The sequence below is a fragment of the Haplochromis burtoni genome, unplaced genomic scaffold (assembly GCF_018398535.1).
Source record: "Haplochromis burtoni strain Fernald_Lab_line unplaced genomic scaffold, NCSU_Asbu1 Contig_171, whole genome shotgun sequence".
In the NCBI taxonomy this organism is placed as follows: domain Eukaryota; kingdom Metazoa; phylum Chordata; class Actinopteri; order Cichliformes; family Cichlidae; genus Haplochromis; species Haplochromis burtoni.
This window is the reverse complement of record NW_024582532.1, coordinates 802163-829754: the sequence shown is the minus strand read 5'-3', so window position 1 is coordinate 829754 and position 27592 is coordinate 802163. Positions and strand designations below refer to the sequence as shown.

The window sequence follows — 27592 nt, the reverse complement described above, 5'->3', positions numbered from 1 at the left end:
CTTTGTTAGGTTCAGAATAATTCCCTTCAGGAGCAGTAACCCTGCCAAATTAACACTGTGTGCATAAAGGTGACACACTGCACACTTTGATGAAAACACTCTGAGACAAAACTGCGAAAAGAACTGAAAAGTGACCCAAAAAAAACATTGCATCAATGTTTCAAGTTCGGACTGAATAAGAAGCGAAAAAGAGACTTAGAACGGGCCTTTTTAGGTATTCTGGAGGAAACCTGAAATCCTGATCATCCTTTTCTCTCTTTTCCTTTTGCAGTAAACGAGATCATCAGGAACGACCTGTCGAGCATCTCCGTCCACAGCCACGCGTAGTTTCCCGTCACCACCACAAGTAACAGGAATTTTTTTTAAAAAAGGGAAGCACCAAATGAATTTGACATTATGCTCCACATGTTTGGACTAAGGCATGCAGGAAGCAGCAAAAGGAAACGCGCAAGGAGAACAATTCTAAATGTATTGTCCAGATGATCAGGGTCCAACGTGTGCCTTGTTTTTCATATATAATAACGTTACATAGAACCTATCCAAGGTATAGATTACATGACTGACATGTAAGTTTAAGTATGTAGCAACCAAACCTGCCATTTCCAGCCTTTACAAGAAAGTGTGCTTTTAGAGGACCAAGATTTGCTTTGTTGTTGTTGTTTTCTTTGGGGTTTTTTTGTTGTTTTGGGGGTTTTGTTTGTATGGCTGCGGTTTGTAAATGAGTCGGTGCCCATGAGTTGTGTCATTTGTATATAAATTTGGATGTGTAGTGCTCCAGTTTGCATATCTGGCTTTACAGAGAAACCATTTAAAAGACAAGTGCCTTTTTGACTGGAAGCAAAAAGACATGGCCTTGGCTTCACATATTCAACCTCAAAATTTCAAATTAAATATATTTTAGGGGCAACTTAACTTACATTTTCCTGAACAGTGGATACTGTGGGCAAAAGTGACAATTAAGGGATTATGGCGAATGCAAGAAGATAGAGTACATGCAGTGTAACTTGCATGTAGTCAGCAAACTATGTTGTCTGTTATACTGTGATGTCTGTCTGGAGTTCAGCCTTTCATTTTGGAAATGGAAAGTTGGATTTTTCCCCATCATCATACTGTTCAGACATAATTTTCTTGCAGAGAACCAACAACAAGCACTTATCCACTAAACTAGTGGCATTTCCTGTCAATGTTTCATTAATGCAGGGGTGGAGCCAAGGACAGCCAAAGGTGAAGCCAACCAGGACTTCGAAAAACTATTAAAAAAAAAAATGGCACTAGAGTCATAGGCCTGGATGAACTGAAGCCGTATCCCAAAAATGAAAGTTTGCAGGGTAAAGGTTTTTCCTGACAGACTATAGATGTAGTTCAATTTGTATGTTGTAGTTAAATACCTTTCTGTGTGTCAGCACAATTTGACACATTATGGCAACTGCTGTATTGATTTCAGCCATGAAGTGGGCAGCAGCGGCGTCCTGACTTACATCCTTAACAGACAACTAGCAAATGGCTAGTGTTTTGGGCAAAATTGGTTTCCTTTCAGAAAAACCAAAAAGCACGAGTGTCATTGTATTTCAATTTGGGCATACAGCTTATGCACAAAAGCACTGGACCACCTACACATTACACTTACAGGAGCTGCTCAGCCATTAAAACCCACACCACGAAACTCCTGGTACACAGTTTTTGCGCTGTTAATGTGAGAGGAGGTTTGGAGCTCTGCAGTTATGCGTTGGCGACTTGTACCCAGAATGCACGGCAAACCTGCTCTGTAGCTTGACGTGGTCTGACACACCTCCGCTTTGCAGTAATACAACTTATAGTTGATCGTGGAGGGAAGAAAGCAACTGACTTGTTTGTAAGAGTGGCATCCCCTTACAGTACCACACTCAAATTCAGTGAGCTCTTTAGAACAACACATTCATTCACAAATGTTTGCAAAGGCAGAATGCATGGCTAGGTGCTTAATTTCATACACCTGTGGCAATGAGACTGAAAACACCTGAACGATTGAGAGCTGCGTCCCAATACTTTCATCCATTATCGGTACTGTATCAGCAAAAAGCAAAGTAGAAATGGGGGTTTTGTCTAGCATGCTTGTATAAATAATTATCTTAGCCATCCACTGAATCCTAATCATTGATGACTATCTGTTGCAAGCCCGGCTGCAAACCAGTTTTTGTGCAATAGCATTAATAGGAAGTGGAATACTTCTCTTTGAATGGCTCTCAGCTTGTTTAAGAGGGATGCAAATAATCACAGAACTGGAGTTACAGTTAGTAACCTCTATTTTTCTAGCAGAACTTTTTTTGTAAACACCATGACCATTTTAACAGCTCATCCGTCAGTTGAAATTGTAATTATCTTATGAACTTTAGCTTCAATTTAGCAGCATAAGACTTTCTAATTGTAACTGAGTGTTAAATGAGCCCTCATAATGTGCTACTACATGCCTGCATAAGCAAATGATAAGTGACACAAAAAAAATGCTAAGCTGGAAAAATAAATAGTCATCTGTTTCAGCCTGGCCACCCCATAAACTTGTCTGGCTCAGCCACTGCATTAAGTTGACAAGTCATTTCCTCCAACCCAGCCGTTAACTGCTTTTTACACCTTTTTTTTAAGTCATTTTTAATAAAAAAGATTACATACAGACTTGAAAAGTAACAAATAAAATGTTAGCTGCAGTAATACTGGTTCGACTTTTTAAAAAAAATCATCTCAGTTTTGATGAAGCTTGACTTTTATTACTCCCTGGAAGCTATGCAACATGCAGGTAGCATTAATCTCTGAGAGAATGTAAACATTCACCGTCATATCTCTAATCCAAAGATTACTTTGCAGCGGTGAACAGCAATACGAATATACACACATTTTTGTTTTTGTATTTTCATATTTATTCTCTTAGCATGAGCTCAACGTTTATTCACGTTTATCATACAGCTTGTTTTAGACGGTTACATACTGCATACTGTGGTTTACCTGCTAATTTGTCAGCGCTCGCACACTTGTTCCCAGTTTTATATGTATTTATGAGTCTTAATCTGTGTAACTGAAGAGCATGAGAGAAGCCATACTGAAATGTTTCAGAGGAGAAGGTTACTCTTTGTCAGTAACTCATAACTCTCCTTTGTCATATTTTGTGTACTTGTCAATAAATAAGCCTTCATCTCTTTGATCTGCGTTGTCTCAGTTTTACTGTAGGAATGAAATCAGCAGTTTTATATGTACGTTATGTGTGTTGTCACAACAAAGGCGGCAATTTGTCTCATCGCCTTAGGTTAGAAAAAAGACTAAAAGAAATAATTAGTTTACATACTGGTAATATGGTAAAGGTAATGGACCAAAGGTTCCCTCGTAATAAGTTTGTTATACTGAACTTTGAACTACAGATCTGTTCAGAATTTATAATATCTGGCATAAATACATTTATTATTAATCCTCAATGTTTCAAAGAGCACAGAGAGTGTGTTATTTTAGCTTTCACAGCACACAATATCCTCTCCTCTTTTATCAAAGATATGAAAACATAACAGCCAGCTGTTGGGATTCATTAGATAACTGTGTATAATCATTACAACCATTAAATGCTGCCCTCGCTGCTATATCTTTTTTTTTTTTTAACTTTTCATAACTGTCATTTATAATTGTCAATTCTAACTCTACTTTAATTGTCAATCTGTGGATTCATAGCAGTGGTAGGAAACCTTGAAGTTCTGCATGTGTTTCCCACATTTGTTCCTGTTTTGCTGTATTTCTGCAGAGCAAAAGTTGCATCTCCACCTTTCCTGTCCTCTTATGTTGGCTTCTTTTGTGACTTCTTGATTAAGGCCAGACCCACGCTGTGATCCTTTTACCAGTGCCGCTGAAGCTGCTGTAAGAAGGTGGTGTCGCTTTTTGCATGCAAGGAGTCACAAAAGCCTTCAGGATAAATGTCTCGCTTGCTGGCTCAGAGTTATCTACATGGGAGGGGCTGTAATCTGAGTTTCCTTGCTCTGAAACATCCTCTAAATCGTGAGACGATCATGTTAGGCTCCACTTCACCTCGGTTTGTGCATAAAGATCAACCTCAGCTGATATTTGCTTTAAGCACTGGGTCAAATGTTGTTGCTGAAGGTAACTAGGTTATGTCAGTCATGTTCCATGTTACACATCATATACAAATCAGGTTCCAAGAGTGTATTCATTTAAATATGTTATGAATGAATTGAAATGAATGGAGGGCAAAGGGTGCCTTTTATTACGGTAAAAGTAAAATATGAACACTAAAGAAAAATTCTCAGTAAAAATATCTGTTAAAAAAACCTTCTCAAACCTTGATACATTGCATGTGTGTTTTTTCCTAAGTCAGAATTAAATTTAAGCAGTGAAATAGTGAGTGACAGTGTTTATAAGTTCTTTATACTGAGTCTTACTATAGTTGTCAGTGTGTTTATTTTACGCGTTCGTGATAAACACACACTTATATATAAATTGGGGTGTTCGTGATTCAAACGAGTACTTTTGCCAACTCGCAGTATTTTTTATTGTATTTATTTTAGTTCTAACAACCAAATGCAGTGTTTATTTTACATACTGAATCCAAAATTCGGCGGTTGTGTTTGTAGTGTGGGGTGGAAGCCTGGATGATTCTAGCCCTCAGTGAGTTAACATTTAGACGTTGACTTCTTAAGTTTTGAGAGTGCCAGTTTAGGAAGCCAACGTATGACTGAGGACCTTTTTTGTTATTTTACAAGTAAAATGTTCCAGATTAATGTCTGCATCATCGATGTACTGGTTCATAGCTGTTTAGCCATTATTGCGGTGGCATTTCTTGCCAACAGATGTATTCATCAGTGTTAGGAAGGTTATAAGGACTATAAAGGTCAAGGTGAAAATAAAGAGAAAAGCTCCTTTCTCCTTCGGCCGAAGTTTGAGAAACCTGACCATTGACTGTATAAAAAGGTGGATGCTGGCACTGTGAAGTCATCACTTTGTCCATTTTGAAGTCTGAACTTTAAGTTTATAGCTGATGTATCTTCATTTATCTTCATTTTCTTGATCCAGAAGTGACCATGACATGTTCACTAGCATGCTATGTACATTATATACGGGAAATTACCCCCTAACTTTAGTAAGCTCGGTTAGCGATGCACATTAACAGATACCTGCAAAGTAATGGGGACATAAAATACTAGAACAACCATCCAAGCATGATTTCGTCTGACTCTGAAAATCTGATATGGAAACAGCGATGTTAAAATCACAGTGGCTACATCTCTCATATAGGCTACATTTACTTTACTTTTTACAACAACTAAGTGTTCTTGGGATTATCAGAGCTCTTGCGTGAAAGCAGAAATCAATCCTGCAACCATTAACTCCCTGACTGGTCCAGTGTTAACCAGTATCTGCTCTTCATTAACAAATATGTTTGATTGGAGCTAAAAATAAATAAATAACATAACCATTCATTTGCAAAGCAGAAACATTTGTGATGCAGCAACATAAAATGTATATTCAGAAAGAAAAATAAAAGTACTGTTCTGAGTCTTGTGTGATAACCTGTGTGCTCCTGATAGTGCTGTCAGTGCAGCGCGCAGGATTTCTTTCTCAGTTATGGTCCACACTGACACCTTGTGGTCTGTGGGATTTCTGCTTTGCCTAACACAATAAATCTCAGCGCTCAGCTGCTGGTTTCTTTACATTTGTTTTTCCTTTATGTTTGAGAATGTCACAGCCAGTACCGTCACGAACATCCTTCACACTTTGCCAGTAGGAAAATCAGGACGTGTTTTGCTTGGCTGCCTTTAACCCACTTGTCGCCTTTTAGGGAAATCAGGTGTCATTTGTACTGTGTGCGCTGTAAAGTCTGTCATTTTTGTTGGCCTTCAAGCAGCAGCTTTACACACCTGGTAAGCACAGACTTTGAGTTTCAGTGTTTTTTGTTGTCTGATTATATTCATAAATGTCATTTCATGTCATGTCTGTTGTCGTCTTCTTATTTAAGCCTTATTTTTAAAGAAAAAGTTAATAATACACAGATTTTTAAGGTCACAATGTTACAACTGATTCTCAAAAATGCTTGTGTTTTGAAAACTCCGTTAGTACAGTAAAGATTCTCTTCTCTTTTTTTTTATCCTTTTGAAGATCAAAATCAATAAATAAAGTTGCATATGTTTTTTTTTATTTCCTGGTAGGACAACTAAGTTGAAACTGTATCAAAAAATATAAAAATTTAAATGATTAAAACACATTTTATTATACAGTAGGCGTTTCTGTATTTATATAATACCCTAGCATTTATATCACAACATATAGACTTATTGGTCTCTTTATTAGGTACACCTGTTTAACTGTTCGTTGACGCAGATATCTAGTCAGCCAATCACATGCCAGCATCTCAGTACATTTAGGCACGTCGAAATGATCAAGACCATCTGCTGAAGCTGAGAAGAAAGGTGATTTAAATGACTCTGAATGATGCATAGTTGCTGGTGCCAGACACGCTGGTCTGCTGGTCTTTCCCCATGAACATTTCTGGAATTTACAGAGAATAGTTTGAAAATGAAAAGATATCCAATGAGCGGCAGTTCTCTGGGCAAAAATGCCTTATTATAATAATTGTTATAATAATTAAGGCAGTGCTAAAGGGAAGGAGAAGAGGGAGGAGGTTTCAAATACATAGTGTACCTAATAGTGTTTGGTGAGTGGACATGTAAAACATTTGAATCTTTAAACCTCTATTGGCAGCTTTTCACTGATTTTTCTTCTCTCTGTTTTCAACTACAGTCTGGTAAGATGGAGAATTTATCCAGCAATGCCACATTCAACTCCAGCAAAGCTGACCAATGTCTTTTTGCACCTACTCAAATAGCGATGCTCTCAGTGATTGACATCTTTACTTTTATCATCGGGGAAACAGTGGTAGGGAAACTGCTGTGGATCATCTTCACATCCAAGAAGGCTATAGATATCCTCAACTGTAATTTAGCTATCTTCCACACTGTGCATTATTTTACATCCTTCGTTCATTTAATTTTCCTGTTTTTGCTGCCACAGTACCAGATAAACCTGCTCAAGGTTTTGCTTAGCTACACACAAACAGGAGGCGCATCAAGTTTGGTTTTCATATGCATGGAGAGATACGTTGCTGTGGTTTACCCCACATCTTACCATCTGCTGAATAAATACAAATTCAGGGAGATGTGTGCTCTGACAGTGTGGCTCCTTACTGCAGTTACTGTTTTCATAAGTAATCTATTTAATATCCCCTCTCAGACAGATCTGATATTAAGGGCTATCCCACGTTTTCTGGTGTTATTCAGCTGCACAATGATGATCTACTACAACAGAAACATCTTGATAACGCTGATGAAATCAGCACCAGAAAAAGATGAGCTGCATCCTGCCAAAAAAAGAGCCTTCCTAACCATCCGGGCTACCACATTCATCAACTTGTCATGTTATATTCCAGCAACCATGTTGCAAATGTTCGTCTATCTGCACCAACCTGCATATGATTGTTCACTAATACCTCTGTGTATAACATTAGTGTCTATTGCAAGTCTCGGACATCCATTGTTTTACCTGTCAACCCAAAGGAAGCTGCGCCTCTGCTTAAAGAGAGAAATGAAAGCCAGATGACTGTCTATCAGTCCATTCTGGTCATTTAAACTCAAGTTAAGGGCATATATAGATAGATAGATAGATAGATAGATAGATAGATAGATAGATAGATAGATAGATAGATAGATAGATAGATAGATAGATAGATAGATAGATAGATAGATAGATAGATAGATGGATGTGTGGGAGGGAGATAGGTATAACAGTAAAGATGCAAGGAAGAAAAAATAGTGAAAGTAGATACATTTAAATACCTGAGGTCAACCATCCAAAGCAATGGGCACTAGATGGATGAAGATGGGAGTGCAGGCAGCGTGGAGTGGGTGGAAATGAGTGTTAGAGATGAAAGGGGAAACTTTCAAGAGTGAAAGAGGTTTAAAAGATGGTCGTGAGACCTGCTATGGTTTGGTTTACAGGAGTAAGCAGAATGGAGTAAGCAGAATGGAAAAGATTAATAATTATTTCAGACAACTCAGTTTGAGTGCTTTGGAGACAATGTTAGAGAGGCTGTTTCCTGGAGGAACCTACCCAAGGGATTGAGGGATTAATAAAGATAGATCTATCCATCCATCCATTGGGAGAAAAATAGGAAGACCTCAGAAGATTCAGTGCAGTGAAAAGGGACATGGAGAAGGCTGTTACAGAGGAGGATGCTAAGGATAGAGTAAGATGAACACAGAGGTTAGCTAAAGCAAGGAGCTGTAAGAAATAGTCTCAGCTCCTTATTTAGAAATGTCTTTCTGTTAGCAAATGCAGAGATTTGTTTTCAATAGGAGGCCTTCTTTAAACTATTTAATGAACTGTGTGCTGTTTAACTGTTTTTTATATATTATAATACACATTACACCATGTGGGGTAAAATATTTTGTCTGTTAGTAACACAGGATGAATTTCAGAGTTGCTGTTTACCATAAATGTTCTTTTTTTTTTTATTTGATTATGTCACAGCCTGATCTGTACTAATACTGTGTGCTGCTGACTTTGACAAGTAGAGAAGGAAAGCTGATCAGATTTTAGTACTGTCTATATTCATAAATGACTTTGTGCAGTGGGATAATATTTAATAGAACAGAAGTAATATTGTGCTGCTCCTGTACATTCACATGAAAATGGCCACAAGAAACTGTGTGTTGAGATTCCTTCTGCTTTGCTTGCTGTTTTGACAATATCACGTAAATTTAGAGGAGCCGATGTTTAAGTGTAGGTTGTAAGAATCATGTTGTATTTATGAGTTGTTTACTTAAAATAAATAAAAATCAGGTCATGTGCAGGTTGCTGAGAAAAGAGGTGAAAGCAAAGTTTTAGAAAAATTGTTGCTTTAATGTAATAATTATGTTATTTATGTAATAATGTACACGGCATGATTAAAACATCTTATTAAAACCCAATAAAATGTTACATTGCTTAATCATTACAGTAGTCACTACACTAAAACCACAAACTGAAACAGTAAATGTAGTTCCATTTCTTTGGGACTAACTTTACTCCTTTAATTACACAGGAGCAGTTCTATTGGTGCTCTGCTCCTGCAAAAAAAACCCTCCTTCATTGTTAAAAGGTGTTTATAACTGGCATGACTGAATGGTTTAAACAGGAGGATCCCAAACACCTGCAATAGATGCATTTTGTTTCAGAGACAGCTAAGTTGGCTTTTACAGCCAGCCAGTGGATTTGCAGTGTTTTTGGTTTTGACCTACAAAAAATCGGTGTACAATAAGAAATTCTCTGTGTTTCTTCTTTCAGCACTTCCCACACATTTTATTTGACTTCTTTTTCGTATCACACCGCTCACATGCAAAATTGAAATGTCTCTCGAAATGCTGCTGATAATAGAGCTGTGTCAGTGTGATAGATTGTCTGTGGGTTACGGTATCTCATAGTGACTTTAATAAGTACCTGATCATACATCATCTGCATGATGTATCTACACAGCATTCAGATCAGCTGTTACAGTCCACACGGCCAGGACCACACAGGCCCAGCAGTTTGTAGCAGAAGAGTTCACCCAGATGGTTCGCAGATAAGTTGCTCCCACATCAGGTCTACTGGCTTTTGGTTGCTAATTTGCACGGCAGTCAGCAAAATAATGGTTATTATTTAAATTAGTGCATGGATCACCTGCAGAACGCCCGTACGCACTTCTGGGTGCTTGTGGCTAAGTTGCCCCATTTAATATGGCTCAAAGTTTGTTATTATCCCCACTTTTAAACATAATTTATAGCGCACTGCTCATGCTCCAGAACATGTGAAAATCCCAAAGCTGTTATCAGACAGAAGATCAGCCGAACTAACTGAAATAAGATTCTGGGATTCAGACTAACTCAGACTAACTAGCACTGTTGACCTGTCCCATGTTGATCTAAAACTGTTCAAATTACATAAATGAACATCATACTTATCTGGCTCAATACATGCATACATGTACTCGTTGGATCACAGCAAAAGCAGAAATATATAAACAGATTTTTCTCATTTCACTCACAAACATGCGAGTCATTACTGAGTCTGTTTCCAGTGTCTTCTTTGTGACTTCAGGAGCATTTTGTGTTGCACGGGTCTCCGGATGAAAAGTAGTCGTACACACTGACCAGAGGAAACATGGTCACAGCTCCCAGCAGAGAGCCCAGCTGCACTACAGCTCCGCACCACACGAGGGCGCTGTGGCCTTCATCACGGAGGATCACCCCAATAATCACCTTCACATAGGACAGGGTGAGAATAAAGAGGACCCAGGCCAACACCTGTAGAACAGAAGTAGGTAAGTGCTGCTGTGTTTCTGCTTATCACAAGGTAAAGAAGTGCAACTTGTCTCCCAACAGGAAACACTGTGAATTGTTTGAGTAACAGACGTCTACCAGTGCACTCACAATGATAACACCACCTGAGGTATCATTTACCAGCACTGGGCATGGACTCAGCACTGCCATGATCATAATATAAACTCCAACTCCAGTGCCAATCACTGCGAGGGCTCCGATGAACAGCAGGGATCTGTGAAATGAAACAAATGACATCCCGACTGCAGTTACAGATGCTCTAAGGTTGATATAATGTGGCACAAACATGTGAAGCTGTGGGGGAGGGGCCAGATGAACTATAAAGGAATTTGACATTAGTTGTGCTTAAACAGAGAAAAAGCTAAATAGCATTAGAAAAATCTAAAAGTGTCTCCTGTAAGAGGGTTTAAGCAAGTTTTATTCAAACATTTCCATTATTTTTGCATTAAAAACTATGGAGAATATGAAAGAGTCCTGAAGATTTATTATTGTTTTAGCATTTACCTTGTTAAAATTGCCAATGGCACACTTACCTGATTGGTAAGAACATGGCGATGAAGCATGCCAGAGGGTTGGACAATGCAGCTAAACTGGCCGACAGGTGGTAGGCGTTGTTCCCGTACGGCATGCACGAGTAGGACTGCACCGAGGGAAGAACCGTGTTGCTCAGAGCGTTCACCCAGGCCAGAATCCCAAAGATATAAAACACCTCCATCCAGCTGTAAGAGCCGGTGCCAAAGCTGCTTCTGGGCTTCTGGTTTTCTGGTCTGTAAGGATCCATCATTGGGTTCTGCTCGACCAACTCCCTGTTTTTTGGTTTTTGTTTCACTCCGTTGGTGTATCTGCTGTTTGGCTGCTCCCTGGCCACAGATGGATGGTAGTTCAGGAGCAGGAAAGCCCCCAGGCACACCAGCATCATGGCACTGAGGAAGAAGAAAAACACCTCAGTCGAGAAGTTTGCAGGCTGATACTGGGCCTGGAGGTCAAAGGTCACAGAACCGTTGGGAATGTTGAGGGTGTAGTTCACAGACTGTGTGCTGTTTATGCAGTGGACGACCCCTGCACCTTGGATCAAAGCCACAAGAGACGGCAGCAGGCCACTCACACCCTCCCCGATGTAGTAGGTGGTCAGATACTGAGACTTGAGACGCATCATGAAGGGCAGGAAGGTGACGGAGGAAGTGCAGTCAACAGCAGCGAGGAAGAAAGTTAAAACAAGGAGAGGCACGCTGCGAGCCACACCTGCTACAACCACAGTCTCTTTCCAGAAGAATCCCAGCAGGAAAGTTGCTACAGTGCCCAGGCCGATGATCACATATATGACAGCTCTCTCGTTCAGGGTGCCTGGTCGGAAACGATGCATCAGAGTGACGAAGAGAGGCCCGATGTTGGCCATCTGGATGATGACTGAGAGGTAGGAGGGCAGGTACCAAGCCTCTGGGATCTGGGGGACAATCAGAGGCAGCTCCACCCACAGACCGTTGATGGAGACCCAGGAGCCCATACCGAACAAACATGCCAACAGGTGAGTGAGAAGGGACATGTTGCTAGGTGGGTTTCTAGAATGAGACAAACAAGATGTTTAAAGTAGACCTTACTTATTTTATTTATAATGAAATCTCATATTTAACAATAAAATTTGATGACTCAGAACATTAGCTGTTGTGTTTCATTCTAGCTTTTTTAACAAATAGACCTCAAATTGCTCTTAAATGTTTTCTGGGTTCAGCATCTAAAATTCTGAAATGTTGTAAGAATATCTGTGATCACTCATATTATAAATGATATAGATACCATATAATGTATATATTGATGATTTACTCTACACAAAGAACATTGTTAATGAAAGAAACCCAATAAAATGAGGAAGGAACCTCTCAAAAACTGCAGTTACCGTAGTAAACACCTCAGCCTAGCTCAGAATTGTCCCCATATCCTCTAATGTTAAACTATAGCTCTTATACAGTGTCATGCAGTATTGTGCAAAGGTTTTGCTTGAAAGGATGCACTGATCATCTAATTGCTCTTTGGTACCATAATGCTATTTTGTCTCTGTTGTGTTGTTGATATTTCATAGATTCAAGTAAAGAAATGAGAACAAATGATGTGTTTGCAACAAGTGCCTAAAGATACAAGCTAAAATGGTTCTTTGCTAACTTGGCTGTTTTGCAAAGCCAAGTCACTGGTTCATCCTTTGATGTGTGTTTTTTCTTTAATGCATGAATGCATCAAAGGTCTAGGACTGTACTGAAAAACCAGCCAATGTCCAGAGAAACAAACTTTGAAAGACACAGTGATTTTGGCCTCTGTGCCTAATTTTCCTCATCACAACAACTATAACAGTGGCGATTTTTGAATAACCTATTTATTTGGATATTGATGAAGTCTGAAACTGGGACCTTTGCTTTCTTGAACTGGTGTATTGCACTTATTGAGCTGGACCTGTTGAATGTGTTTGTGTCTTTTAGAACATTTTTCATTAAGTTAATATAATATGGACACAGGTCAGGCCAGGTAGCGAGGAAAAAAACATTGAAATGTGCAACACAAAAGGATAATACAGGAATGCACAGGTATCAACACACCATAACACAATAAACACAGACAAGCAACATGGGAAAGAGTTCCAGTGTGTACATCTGATCTGGGACCGCTACAATCTTTTGACTGCGCCTCCAGCTGACCCGATGTCCACATCATGGGGGAGGTAAGCGTTGGAGGTGGCGTTGGATCCGGGGTAGGGAGCGTGATGCGTCAGTGAGTGCTTATCAGTATCAGTATATGTATGTGTGTGCGTGTCCATAGTTCAGCTGAGACAGTGTCCTTCGCCCTGCCAGGCTAAGTAAACGGTCTTCCAGCCAACCCAGGTGGCCTTGTAGGGAATGGGAAGGAACAGACTCAACACAGTCGTTATCAGGGAGTTGTTGTTCGGCTCCAGCCTTGAGCTGGCGCCGAAGGGGTAGCCGGGTTATGATGGTAATTGAGAATTTCAAGCTGTTTTTTAACACTCCGACACTGGTCTCTCAGTCTCCCGTTAATAGCTGCGAGCTTCTCCGTGATGTTATTAGCCGTCGATTCTGTGGTCTTGTCACTCTTTTTGCTCACATAGCAGATTCTGAGACCTCACGACCGCAGCCAACTGATCCGAGGTGTAATCCAGCTCCACCCAGAGATGTTGTTCTGAGTTGATTCTTTCCTGATGTAATCCAACATACATACGCTCAAAGGTGTTATTCTGAGCATTCACTGCAGTCGTAAGCGCCTCCAAGCTCTTAACCATGCTGCCTTCAGTGAGCCCTTTCTGAGAAGTCGCACCTGTCGTTCCAATCCCAGCGGGCAGCCTTGTGGGGGTTTGAACAGCCGGTTCCGCTCTCTTAATTCTCCGATAAGCCAGGGCCAAGCCAGCTCCGATCAGCAAGAACCCTGTTATCATGGTTCCGAATAGGTAGATATCTTCAGCGTCCTCGATCGACAGTCCCGCCAGGCACACGATCCTCTGCCACCCGTCCATCGTGTATCCGGCAGGGAAAGTCCCTCCAGGGCACTCGGGTTCTCCCGAGCCCAGACTTCTCGTTAAAGGGTGTCAATAGCATTCAGAGACCAGTTGATCAAATCCATAATTCTCTTTTAGGTTTTAGACACAGACTGTGAGAGAGTGTTCCAGGGAAAGTAATACAAAAAAGACACGAGACTAGACAAGGACATAAGAACTAGCAGGAAAGATAAGGGAGAGGAGAAAAGTGCGTCCGCCTCCTCCGAGAGCCAAAGGCTGAAAAATGGTGTATGGTGGGGACAAAAAGTTTAACCATAAAGTATTAAGACTTTATGGTTTGAGGTTCTGATTAGGATCAAACTTGGCAACCAGTGCTTCCAGTTAAAGTAATGCGTGACCTTTTATGTTTATTTGACTGTTCCGATAGCTCTCATGGAGAAAATAGTTTATTGGCTTAGCTGTGTCATTCCATCTGCAAAGAACTGGACATAATTAAACTGAATAAAACCTTAAGATCCCAGATCTGATAATGTGTCACCATCATGAAGCATCCCAGTAAAGGTCCAGCACTTAACTACTGGGCTAATGTTTACTCCTATTTTAAGGAGCTTATCTTTTCATTGTTTTATTCAGACAGTCACTTCTGTGAGATGGAACAAGTTACATGCAAAGTGCAGCGTATAAGAAGATGTTTAAATAGTCTGGCTTCAATCTGCGTCAGATATGAAACATACAGCAAACAAAACACGACCACCTACCACACTGTGATCTATTACATAACCTGAGAAAACATCTGATCAGTGCATTGTTTATTTAAATAGAAACTTCATGCAGTGGAGACACTGATCAAAGAAACTGTAAAATAATAGTTTGAAACCAGTGCTACAAAAGACAGTTCTCCAAGCCCCTGAATTTGTTCCTTTACCTTATGAACACATTATTATTATAAAAAAAGTCAAATAGTCTCAAAATAAACTATTCTGAATAAATGGCTATGAGCATAATGAAAAAAACAAACTTTTTTTTTTACAATTTTTAAATACTTTCATCGTTAAACTCAGAATATGCATCGCTGCAGATACTCACATTCAGTTTGGTGGAGTTGTTTGAAGAAATCTGCAGACACAAAGGAAAGGAGAAGCCAAAGTCCTGCTCAATAAACTGTGTGTGTGCGTGTGTGTGCGCCAAAGGATTAAATCCTGCTTGGGGCGAGTGGGTGTGCGAGCATGTAACCAACCATGACACACGTTGGGTTAACTGATCATTGTCCTAACTTTACATATTTTCACTCTCAGGGCTTTTGCATCATCACATATTAGGATTTCAAGTCACAGCAACTGTTTCTTTTGCCTTGAAGGAATCGTTGAGTCGGCACTCAAGAATCTACAGAATCCATTAATTCTGCTTAAGGGGATCATGGGAGCAGAGGGGGAAATGGGTGTTTACGTGGCCGAGTTACAAAAACTGCATGAAAAACAAGTGCTGTAACTTGCTAATTTTATTCATCAGCTGATTTTCTTACATTAATGTAAAGCCAGGGTTCTCAAAGTGGGGCGCACGAGAAAAAGTTGGCCCATGGCAACACTTTATGTGGTCTTTGGCAAAAGCAAGGGAAGAATGCACTCTACTGTACACTCATTTCATTTATCTACAAGTCATGCATTATAAAGCACTGGAGGATGAGAAGGGAACCTTTACACCCTGCTTTAAAGGAACGGCTTTACATTTGCACACACCAACCTCTCATCCTTCAGCTGTAAAAACCACAATCTGGCTTTTTTAGTAGCTTCAGGTTTATTTCACATTTTGAAATGAAATCATTTCAGTGGTTAGTATTGTTACCGTTCTAATTTTTCCCAAGCAGCTGGTGGTGGCGTCAACAGGAGTTGAATTAGATAAATTATTAAAGATGGTCAGACGATAGTTAGAAGCTGCGTGTGAATTAAGTGCGTGACAGGTTCGTGAATTGACACTGGATGGATGTTGTATGTGCAAACCTGGTGGGGAAAAGGGAAAATGCAACATTGTATAACTGGACACCTGATTTACTGAATTTGACCAACGTACTTTCTTTATTTGGCAAAGTGAATGTGGATAAAAGCTCAAAGCCATCAGCTGTGTGCCTATAAAATATGGAAATACATTTCAAGTCACTTTAGTATTCTTACATTGTTAAAATAAATCTTTCATTGCAGTTTTCCAGTGTTCTACTTTACAGTCTGTTTTCACTACTGTTCTGCAAGTATCTGCGGACAGGATGGCGGCTTCCACAGGCGAGCGCTGCAAATCTGTAGCAGCCAAAGAGGTTACACACCTTTTTCACACACATTTTTCCCTTGGCAACTGGTGATTGTCTCAAATCCTGTGTGACTGAAGCCTAATGTTAGCTACTGTCTCTACAACTATGCCAGATGTGCATATTATTTTAGAAATGATGTTTATATATGGCACAAAGACATTTAACATTTTAAAAGTTGACTGATTCATGACATATGAGTGTAGATGACTTATGTTAAAAAAAAAAAACTCTTTCCAGAACAAACTGCAAGCTCAAAAATACAAAACGCAAAAACCAAACTATCCTCAATACTGATATTTTAAAACAACAAAGAGCAGTTTTACCCATGAACAGTTTTATTCATAACATTGTTATACAAGACAACGTAAAAAGAAGAAAAAAACAAAATAAAACAAAATCCATAAATGCAAAATTCAATCCATTTGAAATTACCAAATGACATTTCATTGGTATTAAAACAAAAAGCCCAGTATTACATCGAAATCCTCAAGGCAGCTTAACAGATGTTCTTCCTGTGTAAACAGAAGAGTTTAATAAAGCTGATGCTGGGTAGCAGCATGGTTAGTAAAATTACATTAACTGCATATCAAAGACGCAAAATCATTACTTTAAGGACTTAGAAATAAAATTCCTTGTTCACTGATTAGTGACTGTCAGGCATGTATCGTTCCCTTAAGATAACATCCCAAATGTCAAGTAAACTTAAATCTAAAGAAAACTTTCCATCCATCCATTTCTTCCGCTTATCCAGGGCCAGGTTGCAGAGGCAGCAGCCTAAGCAGAGAAGCCCAGACCTCCCTCTCCCCAGCCGCCGCCTCCAGCTTTCCCAGGAGAACACCAAGGTGTTCCCAGTTCAGCCGAGAGATCAAGAACTGAATGGATCTGACTGCAAAAAGCTACTTCAATATAAATTCTACCATTTTCATGAGGAGCTTAACAGAAAATCATAATCTGTTTAAAAAAAATCAATTCCTGGCATAAAAAGGAGGTAGCAACACATCTGAATATAAAATAAAACATTAATGCTGCCTTTCTACATTGAAAGAATGTAGTTAGTGAATCATTCGGTTCAGCATCAGTACATGAGGACGAACAAGTTAGCTGTTGTGTCTGAGTGCAAATAACCTTTCACGTGATAGCTGAGATGGGAAAAGTCCATCAGCAGCTCCTCTGCTGCGATAAACAACCTGACCTACAAAGGTTCATTATAAAAAGCACAAAGCACTTTAAAGGTTTTACAGCATCATATGCATTTTACATCCCCCATGGCCAATCCTGCAACACAATGCTCCCATTATTTGGGAATGTTTTTACTTCCACAGACTTGAGACCTCTGAATCAGGAGAGGCTGCCTCATGTGAGACATGATCCTCAAGAAGAAGTAGCTGTAAGAAATACACAATACATCTCTCAGGAACCACAAAAACAGAATTCATTTGGCCATTTCCCATGGGGCAGGAACGAGAGGCGTGTGTGCTTACAGAAAAACTGCACTCATCTCACTCCTGCTAACTGCATTCTTGGACACATTCTTGGCCTCTGGTAAACACGTTGTAGATGTTGACCAGAGGAAACATGACGAGAGCTCCGATAAGAGAGCCGGCCTGGATGGAGATGCCGCACCACAGCAGGGCAGCGTGACCCGCCTCGTGAAGCAACGTACCGATCACCACCTTCAGATAGGAAAAGGCACCAGTGAAAAAAATCCAGGAGATTACCTGTAGGGGTCACAAATGGGCAGGTGAAATCAGTGAAGGATATTATTTAAAAACAGAAGAAAATGTGATGAGACTGAAGGAGTGTGGGCCTCTAAAGATCTGTTGTAACTCATGTGGACTCCTGTCTACAATTCTCACTGCTTATGAAGGCATTTGGATTCATTTTCAGAGGTAAAGTTATACCAATGTACTGTTTTGCTTCATAAAGTACACTGACTGAGGAACTGGGTGCGCGTGAGTGTAATTTACACTCCTATAATCACCGATCGGCATATCGCAACCTGCTCCAGGTATCGTTACTGAGCAAGCAACAAGATTTCACTGATTGTGAGGTTTTATGACACTAACACAGCTAGCAGGCTATATTTAAAGCTCACTATAAAGATGGGCTATTATTCTCAGGAAGCTGTGATTAGTAGACTTCTTAATCATGATTATTAAAGGTCAGAAAAGTATTCAGTACAAGTTCAGGGGTAAAATTTAAAAAGAATTTTATACAAGATGCATCACAGCAAAAAATGCAATGTGATGACTATATATAGGAAAATGTTTAAATAAATCAAAACATGCAGAAATGTTAAATATGAAGTGAAAAAAAATTTCTTGGGATTTTTGATTCTTAAACACAAAGACAACTGATCATCCAGTACTAAATAATGCAGGTCTGCAACCAAAAAACTGCATAGGATATGTTGACTGTTTCTTATAGATTTTCACTGAAACCGTGAAAAATCTCTTTAAAATTCCATCACGTCAGTTTTTTAGTTTAATTACGTGTACAATTTCCCTTTTCAAACTGAAATCTGGTGTCTTATACTTGAGCCAGAAAAACATATCCAATAATGATTTTTTACAGTAATTTAATATTTCTAAGCGTGAGACTCGAGAGAAATACAAATAGAAAATGTGAGGAATTGAGGGGGGTCAGTAGGAGGGGGAGGGTAGGGTGGGTTTGGCGGTGTGAGGAGCTCAGATGATCACGTCCCAACAGGTTTATTTTGTTCATAGTGAAAGGTAAGAAATCGCAGAAAAATTATGCATGGTTTTAATTTTTTTTCATCGCTGTTGTGCTTTTTTTTTAAAATGTAAACTCCTCATGTTTTGCAAAACTGTACATGATAGAGGGAAGTGGAAATCATTTTTGGATTCAGCAGCATAACGAACATAAAATTTAACAAAAATATCCCATGAAGCTGAATTTTTTTTTGCAGACCTGCATAATCAAAGGCTCTATGAAGGCACTCTTTAACCTTAAAATTTCTAGTTCCTAGTTTGCTCTGATTTGGCGTGTTGTACATTCACCTAAAAGCGAAAAGATCCTCAGGGAGGAGACACAAATCCCTTTGAGGGTCGAACCAGGAAGGGCTTAATGAGATTCCCTAAAATTACTAGTTTAAATTTGGGAATTCGTTTTCTTTCTTTCTTTATATAAAATCAGCTTTATTTTTATTTATTGTGCCCATTTAGAAATGTATCCATTGTTGTTATACTATAGATGTTAACTAATTTTATTTAAACATTAAGCTTAAAAATAGTAATTTTGATTCATTTATTTGTTTAAATAAATAAATCAAATTGCTCACGTTTACAGCTCCTAACTGAGAACCACAGGCTACGTAAGGAGCCAAGATGGCCACCACTTCCAGAGGATCATTCCCTTCCCCATCACCCATCCAACATTTGTTGCCTCTATAAGCAGCTTTGTTTGCTTGTTATTTCTGGCCTTGGCTTAAAGACCAGATTATTTCTGCTGAAATAATAAACACAACATCTACTCTTTGTTCAAAGTTGTTTTTGTGGCTGCGTACGACATTTTCAGGATGTGTCTCAGCCTCCTTGACGGGATGTAACACCTCAGCCCAGAAATAAATGAACCCACTCACCACTAAAGCCACACCAGCATGGCTTCCTAGGAGCGGCGGGCAGGGGCTGAGGGCCGCTAACGCCATGAGATAAGCAGCAAATACACCACCCACCAAAGCCAAAAATCCCAGAGGTGTAGAGGACCTGGAAAAGACAAGTTTTCATGAGAAGTCGTCTAAATATAACAATGAAATCTCACAAATAAGTCTTTATTTCTGTGTTCTCACCTGAGGACAACGAACATGGCCAGAAAACACGCTACGGGATTCGCTATGTTTCCAAGGACCACAGAGAGGTGGAAGGTCATGGTGCCATAGGGCAGGCAGGAGAAGCTCTGCACAGATGGGAGGACTCCATTGGTGAGGGCGTTGGAGATGGCGAGCAGCACAAGCAGGAAGATGTTTCGCGGTGTCCAAAATGTCTGAGCGGGTGGCTGCTCCTCCACCCGCACCTGCTCCTCAGACACTGGCGTCTCTCCGTTGTACAGCCGGTGCGTCTCTTCTTCATCCTTTGCTGCTGCACCACTGTCAGACTCCTGCGGTGGCGGTGGCTGTGAACCCTGCGTTGACTCTGACGGTCTTCGCGTCAAAGCCAGGAAACTCAGAGCAGAGATTGAGAGCATCACAAACAAGAACCAGAAGAAATTCTGGGCGGGAAAGTTCTCTTTCAAATACTCTGGTTGCACTGTGCCGTTCACAATTTTACACTCCAGCTTGCCAACACCTTGTCCCAACGCCACAATACAAGGGAACAAGGCGCTGAAACCCTGACCAATGAAGAAAGTGCGGATATACTGAGGTGGGTACCGGAACATGAAAGGCAGAAAGGTCACGTTGGATGTACAGCAAACAAACGATAACACGAAAGTCAAGACCAGGAACGGTACGGATCTCTGCTCTCCTGCCACCATGACAGTGTGGCACCAGAAGACGGCCAGAAAAGCGGACGCCACCACTGCCAGTATCTGGATGCAGTGGATGGCGAGGCGTTCGTTTAAGCGCCCAGGCGCACAGTGGTGTGTGATGGTCACTGCTATTGGTCCCAGGTTCCCAAATGCTATAAGCACTGAGAGGTAAGCAGGCAGGTTCCAGCCTAAAAGAGAAGCAAAACAAACAAGTTAAAGTAATTAGATCTCAATAAGAACACATTTTTATAATTTTGTTTAATAAATGTGTTTTGATTCTTTTGAATTCATATTTGTGTTCTTTTTTTAAAAATAAGGATACCACATTATTCTGCTGATCTTAAGGTGCTTTTCCAAAACAATTTTGTGCATGTATGTTTCTATTAAACGATGCTAATCTGTTTTTATTGCATCAAGAGTTATTTTGTTAAAGAATGATGCTGCGACCTACTCCCTGAGTTCACAGTAAGTTCAATATTGTGAGTTTGCTGCCCTCATCAGGCAGTAAACTCATAATAAAATAACTGGTATTCACTGTGGTGTCTTGTTAACGAAAAGGTGTCCTTTGGATAACCACAAAGACATTAAATTGATATAAGCAAGAAACCTCTGACCAGTGAAAGTGTAAGTAAGCTGGATATGAGCCAGTCTGACAGAATATTAGCCATTTTCAAACATAACTGCAACACAGGAAATTTTTAGTTTGTGTTTTTTTGTGTGTTTTCTCAGATTGGCCCTAATATGTGTCAAACAGAGGAATGCATTTAGTGAAAATTTTAGTTGTAGATTTGAGTTTTAGATCAAGATGACACTTAGCCTGTAATAAAGTTTAGTTATATCTAACATGCAGCTGTGTAACATTTATTGAAAACCACGGTTATGTTCATACCTCAGCTTTGACTTTGAGTGGATGAATAATTTAAAAAAATAGCTTAAAAACTAAAACAAACATACACCTGGTCTCTTGATCATGACTGGGTCATAACACCCCTACAAATATGTGATGAACCCACTGAAGTTTTCTCATAAATATCATCCCATGATGAAGCACTTAATTCTGACAGTATATCGTTGGGCTATTATACTGATATTATACATTCACCAGTCACTTCAATTGGTACACCATGCAAGTACTGGGTTGGATCCCTTACTGCCCTTAGAATTCATGCATGCTGGAAACATTTCTCAGAGTTTTGGTCCATATTGACATGATAGGATCACACAGATAATGCAGATTTGTCAGCTGCACATCCACGATGAGAATCTCCACCACATCCCAGATGAACTCTATTGCACTGGGATCTGGTGACTGGAGGCCATTAGTGTACAGTGAACTCACTGTCATGTTCAAGTAACCAGTTTGAGATTATTTGAGCACTGTGACATGACACATGACTCATCAGAAGATGGGTAGACTGTGGTCCTAAAGTGATGGACACGGTGAGCAGCAGTACTCAGACTGTGGCATTTAAATGATGCTCAGTTGGTACTAAGAGACCCAAACTTTGCCAAGTAAATATCCCTAACCTTATTACACCAGCAGCCTCATTGATGCAAGGCAGAATGGATCCACTGTAGACTAAGTTTCGTGTTCTTAGACAACAGGACTGTGATCCAATGTTGTTTTGGCTGCTAAGGTTTCAAGTTTGTGCAGCTGCTGAGCTACACAGTGGACAGCTTTTCACTTTTAAATAATTTTCTGGAAACTCCAGAGATGTTCATGGGGAAACTTCCAGTAGATAAGCAGTTTCAATTCAGTGACACCAACAAAGGCACTTAAATCATCTTTTTTCCTTCCATTGTGATTCTCAGTTTGAACTTCAACATCATTTTTGCCATGTTTACATACCTGAATCCAATGAGTTGTTGCTACGTGACTGGCAGCTGAACAGGTGTACCTAACAAAGTAACCACTGAGTGTACATAGGTAAATGAGTAAATCTATAGGAAGCATTTGGTTTGCACCAGGCAATGTGGAAAAATAGTAAAGTATGCAAAATTGAAGTAATAAGTAAACAAACATCTAAATATGTACAGCGTGGCTATAGAAAAACAATGGAATAATAAAGGTTACCTTTCAGTCTATCATTATTTTATCATTTACGACAAAGGTATAAAGAAGCAATTTGCTTAAAACGTAGTTAAAATGTGCACAGTAACCTCTAAACTGGTATCATCTGTTATAGTTAATTTTCAATTTTGATGGTGAAAAGTTCCAAAACAAATGAAATTATAGAGACCATGGAGTAAATGTTGGGCCTCAGAAATAATATTGTAAATATATAACACTGAAGCATTTCAGTGTTAATGCAGGAGTTATAACTACATAACATCGGGTATAACAGCCTATAAACTATACTGCAGATAATGATGACAGGTTTAGCAGTTTAGTATGTAAAGTCTAAACCTGCACATTAACAACAGCTCAGGAACTAAGTCAGAGCGCCATCTCTTAAAAAACTCGAAAACACAACTACATTTGAACGCTACACCTAACCAATTTTGAATGCATAGACTGATAATGTAACAAATAAGGTGGAGCTAGCTGTTATTGTTCACCACCGCCTCCAGAGCCTATATAATAAAACCAATGAACTCAAATAATGTGGAAACGCTGTGATACACGCTATGGATTAGTAGGGGAAAGGTCAAAGCGGGGAAGAGTGGGGTTGTTGGAGCTTCCTACAACCTACCTTCGGGCAGCACGCCGACAATCACCGGGAGCTCGACCCACAGACTGTTGACAGAAATCCAGGAACCCATGGCGAACAGAGCCATGAGCCCGTGGCTCACCGCGGCACTGCTCCACCACCCACCGGACATGGTCGCACTTAGTCCGGCTAAGTCAACAGAGAAACGCTAATAAAACGCTTGCCTCAGCTTGTGTCCAGCGTGTTCCTCCATACCTCCCTATCAGGGACTCGAAACAGAGGACGCTTACGCAAAGTCCCGCCCCTTCGGCTGCCTTCGAAACTGTTCGGAACTTTAATAATCGGTTTAAAAAAATTTATTTCGGCTTTTACGTGCTTCAATTTTGCATTTTTTCTACTTAAGCAAAGCACACATTCCACACTAGGTTCGCTGCAAAGTTGTATCGTGAATTGTAAAGGTGGTTTATGACCTCCAAGTCATTTTTAATTACCGCTCTCTGGTATGCTGCCATTTCCTACAGCACCGCGGGTTTTCCCTATTCTTACAGTGGTTCTCTGACACATACAAGCTCCAAATTTTTTAAAGCAGCGTATAATATAACACGTTTGGACATTAACTCAGTTGGAGCGTTTTCATACTCGATAAGGAATTCTAGACATTCCGACAACCGTGAAGGTACCATCTGCCTTGGAGTTCTCTCGTTTGCGATCCAGCGGGCAACTCACAGACGGCTCATTGTAAACAACTGTTACCTTTAAAATAATTAAAGGGGGAGGGGTTGCTTGTTTTTTTGTTTTTGTGGTAAGTTAACACTGATTTTTGCTTAAATTGCGACACCATCGCCCTCTACTTTAACAGCTAATTAGATTCATTACAGCCAAACAATGGGCTTTGCTGCTCTTCTCTAGCATTTTAATAATTTAAAAAAAAAAAGAGAAGATCCCAATACTATGACTTTCGATACAGCAATCCCACTGCCACCCTATTTTTGTTTTTTACCTTTGTGTGGTGTTTATTTAGCTTTAAATAATTTAGATTTATTTAACCCTTTATGTTGTTTTGTGTTCTGAGTTTAAGGTTAAAACAATAAACACAATGATTTTCTTTATAGTGAATTCAGAAAATGGATCCAGCAGACCCAAACAATACACAAGGGTTAAAGGACAAGGGGGCGCAAGAGTTTATGATCATGAACTCATTGACATGATTAACTCAGCTCAACTTGACACGACTAACTGCCGCTGATTAACTCACTCACACTGAGGCTTGTGATACAAACACAAATGCTCTTCAGATCTGACAAACACGAGGTCACCAACAACAACATCCAGACATTTTGTCGTTTGGTTGATAAATTAAGTAAAATAATTTGACAGTTGTCAATTTCACATCTTTTATGTAAGGATTAGTTACAAACTCATCGACATTATCGCAAAAAAAAAAAAATACTTATAAAAATATCCAGTCTTTCCAACTAATGGCATGTACAAAATAATACATTATGTGATAAGTGTGTTTTTGCTTAGTCCGAAGCCATGCAGTCACATGAGGAAGTCACATGATAAGATTTCATCCTCTTGACCTCTTCTCTAGATATCATACAGTTAAAGCACTCATGTGCCGCTGCTGCTTTGACTCGGACCGGTCGCAGCTTCCGTCGTGTCCTGGAGCACTGGCTTCTTTTTGGTCCTTCTAGGCGCCAAAACGATAGAGTAGCCAGGCTTTACGCGCGGAAGTGCAAGCTTCAGCTTCAGTGCCATTTGTGTGCTGTTGTGGAAAACCATATCCAGGTGAGAGTTTGTGTTGTTCAGAATCATTTTCTGATACACGATCTCGCAGCGCAGCCCCTCCCGTTTCTCAGCTCGGGATTTTCCATCGAAACGCAGCATCATTTTATCGACATCCTGCTGGGTTTTGCATGGCCCTCCGTTTCTATTCACTTGAGCTATTATGTAATCCCTGTCCATGTTCTCCTCTATCTCCTCGTACACCTTTATTGCCTTTTCTATTTTGCTGGCATAACCTTTTCTCATCTGTGGACTGCGGGTTTCTTTTGAGGTCCTCCTTCTAACTTCCAAAATGGAAAAGTCAGAGTCGTCAGAGCTCTCATCAGATGAAGCAGATTGGTATTTGTCTTCTTGGGAGCTGCCTGATGACAAGTTCTCATCTACAGAGTACTTTGTTGACTTCTCAGGCCTTTTCCTCTTGTAGGGGTATGTGTGGCCAAAGGGGTACTCCGCCATCAAAACAGAGAATGTGCAACTGACCAACTGCAAGCTCAAATTGGTGGAAGGAATTTGGGAAAATTTTCCTCCTGGCAGAAAATCCTTGAGGTGTTCTTCAGTGACTGAAGCAATCACCTTTATCGTCCTCTTCAAGCAAGCTCTGATCAGATCTCGATTCGTGTGCCACTGCCCACAGTAGTGAAACACTCCGTCAAAGGTTTTCTCTTGCAGTGGGTACTGCAGAAAGACATCCGTAGCCTCCTCTGGTTCCAGCAGAGTTGAAGGATCTTTGGACCAATCGAGAAATTTTTGGTAGAGATAGAGTAAGTACTGGCTGTAGAGAGCGTACTCTCCTCCACTCTTCAGAAGCTGCCAGTAAGGACCGAGGATTTTGCAGTACACAATTGCCAGAACACATACGAGGCTCTGAATCACAGTGTCGTTCGCATCTGCGGCAACACTCTCCAGAATAATGTTCGGGCATTTATCGTTGTTTAGCGACAGCAAATCTGAGAAGAAGAGAGCGATCTCTTTGTGGTGGTGGATAAGACCCGCAGCAGCTTCAAAGTAGGTGTTGAATCTGTTTGAGTGATTTACCGCCAGTCTGGAGGGATTATTCTTTTCCTCACAGAAAGCCACCCAGTACTTCCTGTAGTTTTTCTTCTCGGGGGTGCGAGGGCTCAGGATATCACAAGCCATGTGAATATACCGTGAGGTGGCGCTTTCTGGAAAATTGACAAAGTTCTTGAATTTAGGGAGCTTATCACGGCCTAGTTTCTCTCCCGCTGACTCAATGATCTCCTTTTCAAAGTCAAATATGTGCTGTTCCACTACATCGTGAACATCAACGAGGAAATTGGCATTGTAGTTTAGAAACATGACAGGAGAGACAAGGGAAATGTGTTCATGCATTGCCTCGAGCTTCTTCTCAAACACTGCCATAGCTGGATTGTCTTTGAATGTCAGAGCGTACTGATTTTTAAGGAGATCCAGGGAAACCTGCTTGCACACTTCTGTTTTCCCACTGTACACACTGGACAGTTTATGGACAGTCAGCATTGCGATGTCAAGCACAGTCATAGACTCTGCTGTGTTACCTGAGGTTTCGTCTCCACTGTTGGAAACATCCCTATCCTCATAATTTCTATGTACAGCAGCATGATCGTTTTGTCCTCTTATTTCATCTCTGTTCATCTCAGGCTCCTCACTTTCCATGATTTCAAAAATCTCGTCTTCCTCTTTGATTATAACTTTTTCATAATATATGCTCTCATCTCTTCTCATGCGTTTCTTTACAATAAGCTTTGGCTCTTTTATCTGAACCAGTTCAAACGGACTTTGAAGCATATTTTCAACCAATGCATTCCTCCTGTTACTTCTTGTTTCTGAATTGCAGCAAAACGCCTTTAACTTTTTTATTTTGGCTTTGAGGACTTGATATGCCCTTTGAACATTGCCATTCTTACAGTACTGTGAGTTGAAGTTTCTAAGCCAACTTACTAGAACAATTGGGGAAATTTTCTCCCTGCTCACAAAGTTGCTTAGTTCAAGAATCAAGCCGTTTGTGACTTCGATCGACTTTGCCCGATCTGAAAAATCTCTCATTTCCAAAAGATCTTGCCGCTCGACTCCAATGCTATCACATATTGGTCCAACAAAATTAAAATTGACATCTGATTCCAGGAAGACCAGCCTTGCATCATATCCAAGACTCAGTGTTGTGGCAATGCCTCTTCCAATCAAACGGCGAAAATCTGCTGACTGATGTGCGGGGAAGATCCTCTTGAGCCAATCCACAATGGCGATCCACGGAAAATTATTGTCCTCTCTCAGAAGTCCTACTTGGATCATAAATCTGTTCTTGCAGGGGCCCTTTTCAAGCTCTAATTCTTCTCCTGATTGAGGACCAATGAAGTCCGCAACGAGCTTCCAGTAGTATTCATCTCCTGAAAAATAGAAATCAAAGTAATCAGAAATGTAAACCTTTACGAAGAGGTAAGGCTTTTTAAATGAACTGGTATTAGGTAGGGCTGCACGATTTTGCATAAAATGAGAATCA

General features: G+C 40.2%; 4 protein-coding genes across 7 annotated transcripts in view; 1 reads left to right on the top strand and 3 right to left on the bottom strand.

Annotated features, from left to right (window-relative positions):
• Positions 1 to 3169, top strand: part of nfatc1 (nuclear factor of activated T cells 1) — a 47809-nt gene extending 44640 nt beyond the window's left edge. Inside the window, exon 10 of the mRNA XM_005943534.2 lies at positions 272 to 3169. Within this exon, the coding sequence (XP_005943596.1) occupies positions 272 to 327 (56 nt within the window). The 3' untranslated portion in view covers positions 328 to 3169. The remainder of the gene's footprint in view (positions 1 to 271) is intronic.
• A 5750-nt stretch (positions 3170 to 8919) lies between these two features.
• Positions 8920 to 15035, bottom strand: si:ch73-196l6.5 (riboflavin transporter 2). Of its 2 annotated transcripts, none has more exons than XM_005943531.2 (4): positions 14959 to 15035; positions 10913 to 11926; positions 10470 to 10593; positions 8920 to 10343 (listed from the first exon to the last, which is right to left on the bottom strand). In XM_005943531.2, exons 2-4 carry the CDS (start codon positions 11920 to 11922, stop codon positions 10134 to 10136), a joined length of 1344 nt encoding a protein of 447 aa, XP_005943593.1. In that variant the 5' UTR covers positions 11923 to 11926; positions 14959 to 15035; the 3' UTR covers positions 8920 to 10133. The 2 variants fall into 2 exon arrangements, with proteins under 2 accessions (XP_005943593.1, XP_005943595.1); XM_005943533.3 differs by having other exon boundaries at positions 10913 to 11938; positions 14959 to 15025.
• A 1453-nt stretch (positions 15036 to 16488) lies between these two features.
• On the bottom strand, positions 16489 to 24380 carry slc52a2 (solute carrier family 52 member 2). Its single transcript, XM_005943528.3, has 4 exons — positions 23350 to 24380; positions 19980 to 20844; positions 19773 to 19896; positions 16489 to 17889 (listed from the first exon to the last, which is right to left on the bottom strand). Exons 1-4 carry the CDS (start codon positions 23477 to 23479, stop codon positions 17680 to 17682), a joined length of 1329 nt encoding a protein of 442 aa, XP_005943590.1. The 5' UTR covers positions 23480 to 24380; the 3' UTR covers positions 16489 to 17679.
• Positions 24381 to 24464: 84 nt separating this feature from the next.
• The window catches only part of LOC102294226, an 8603-nt gene continuing 5475 nt past the window's right edge, over positions 24465 to 27592 (bottom strand). For all 3 annotated transcript variants that reach the window (XM_005943529.2, XM_005943530.3, XM_014340497.2), the window contains exon 3: positions 24465 to 27479. In XM_005943529.2, the coding sequence (XP_005943591.1) occupies positions 24922 to 27479 (2558 nt within the window). In that variant the 3' untranslated portion in view covers positions 24465 to 24921. The remainder of the gene's footprint in view (positions 27480 to 27592) is intronic.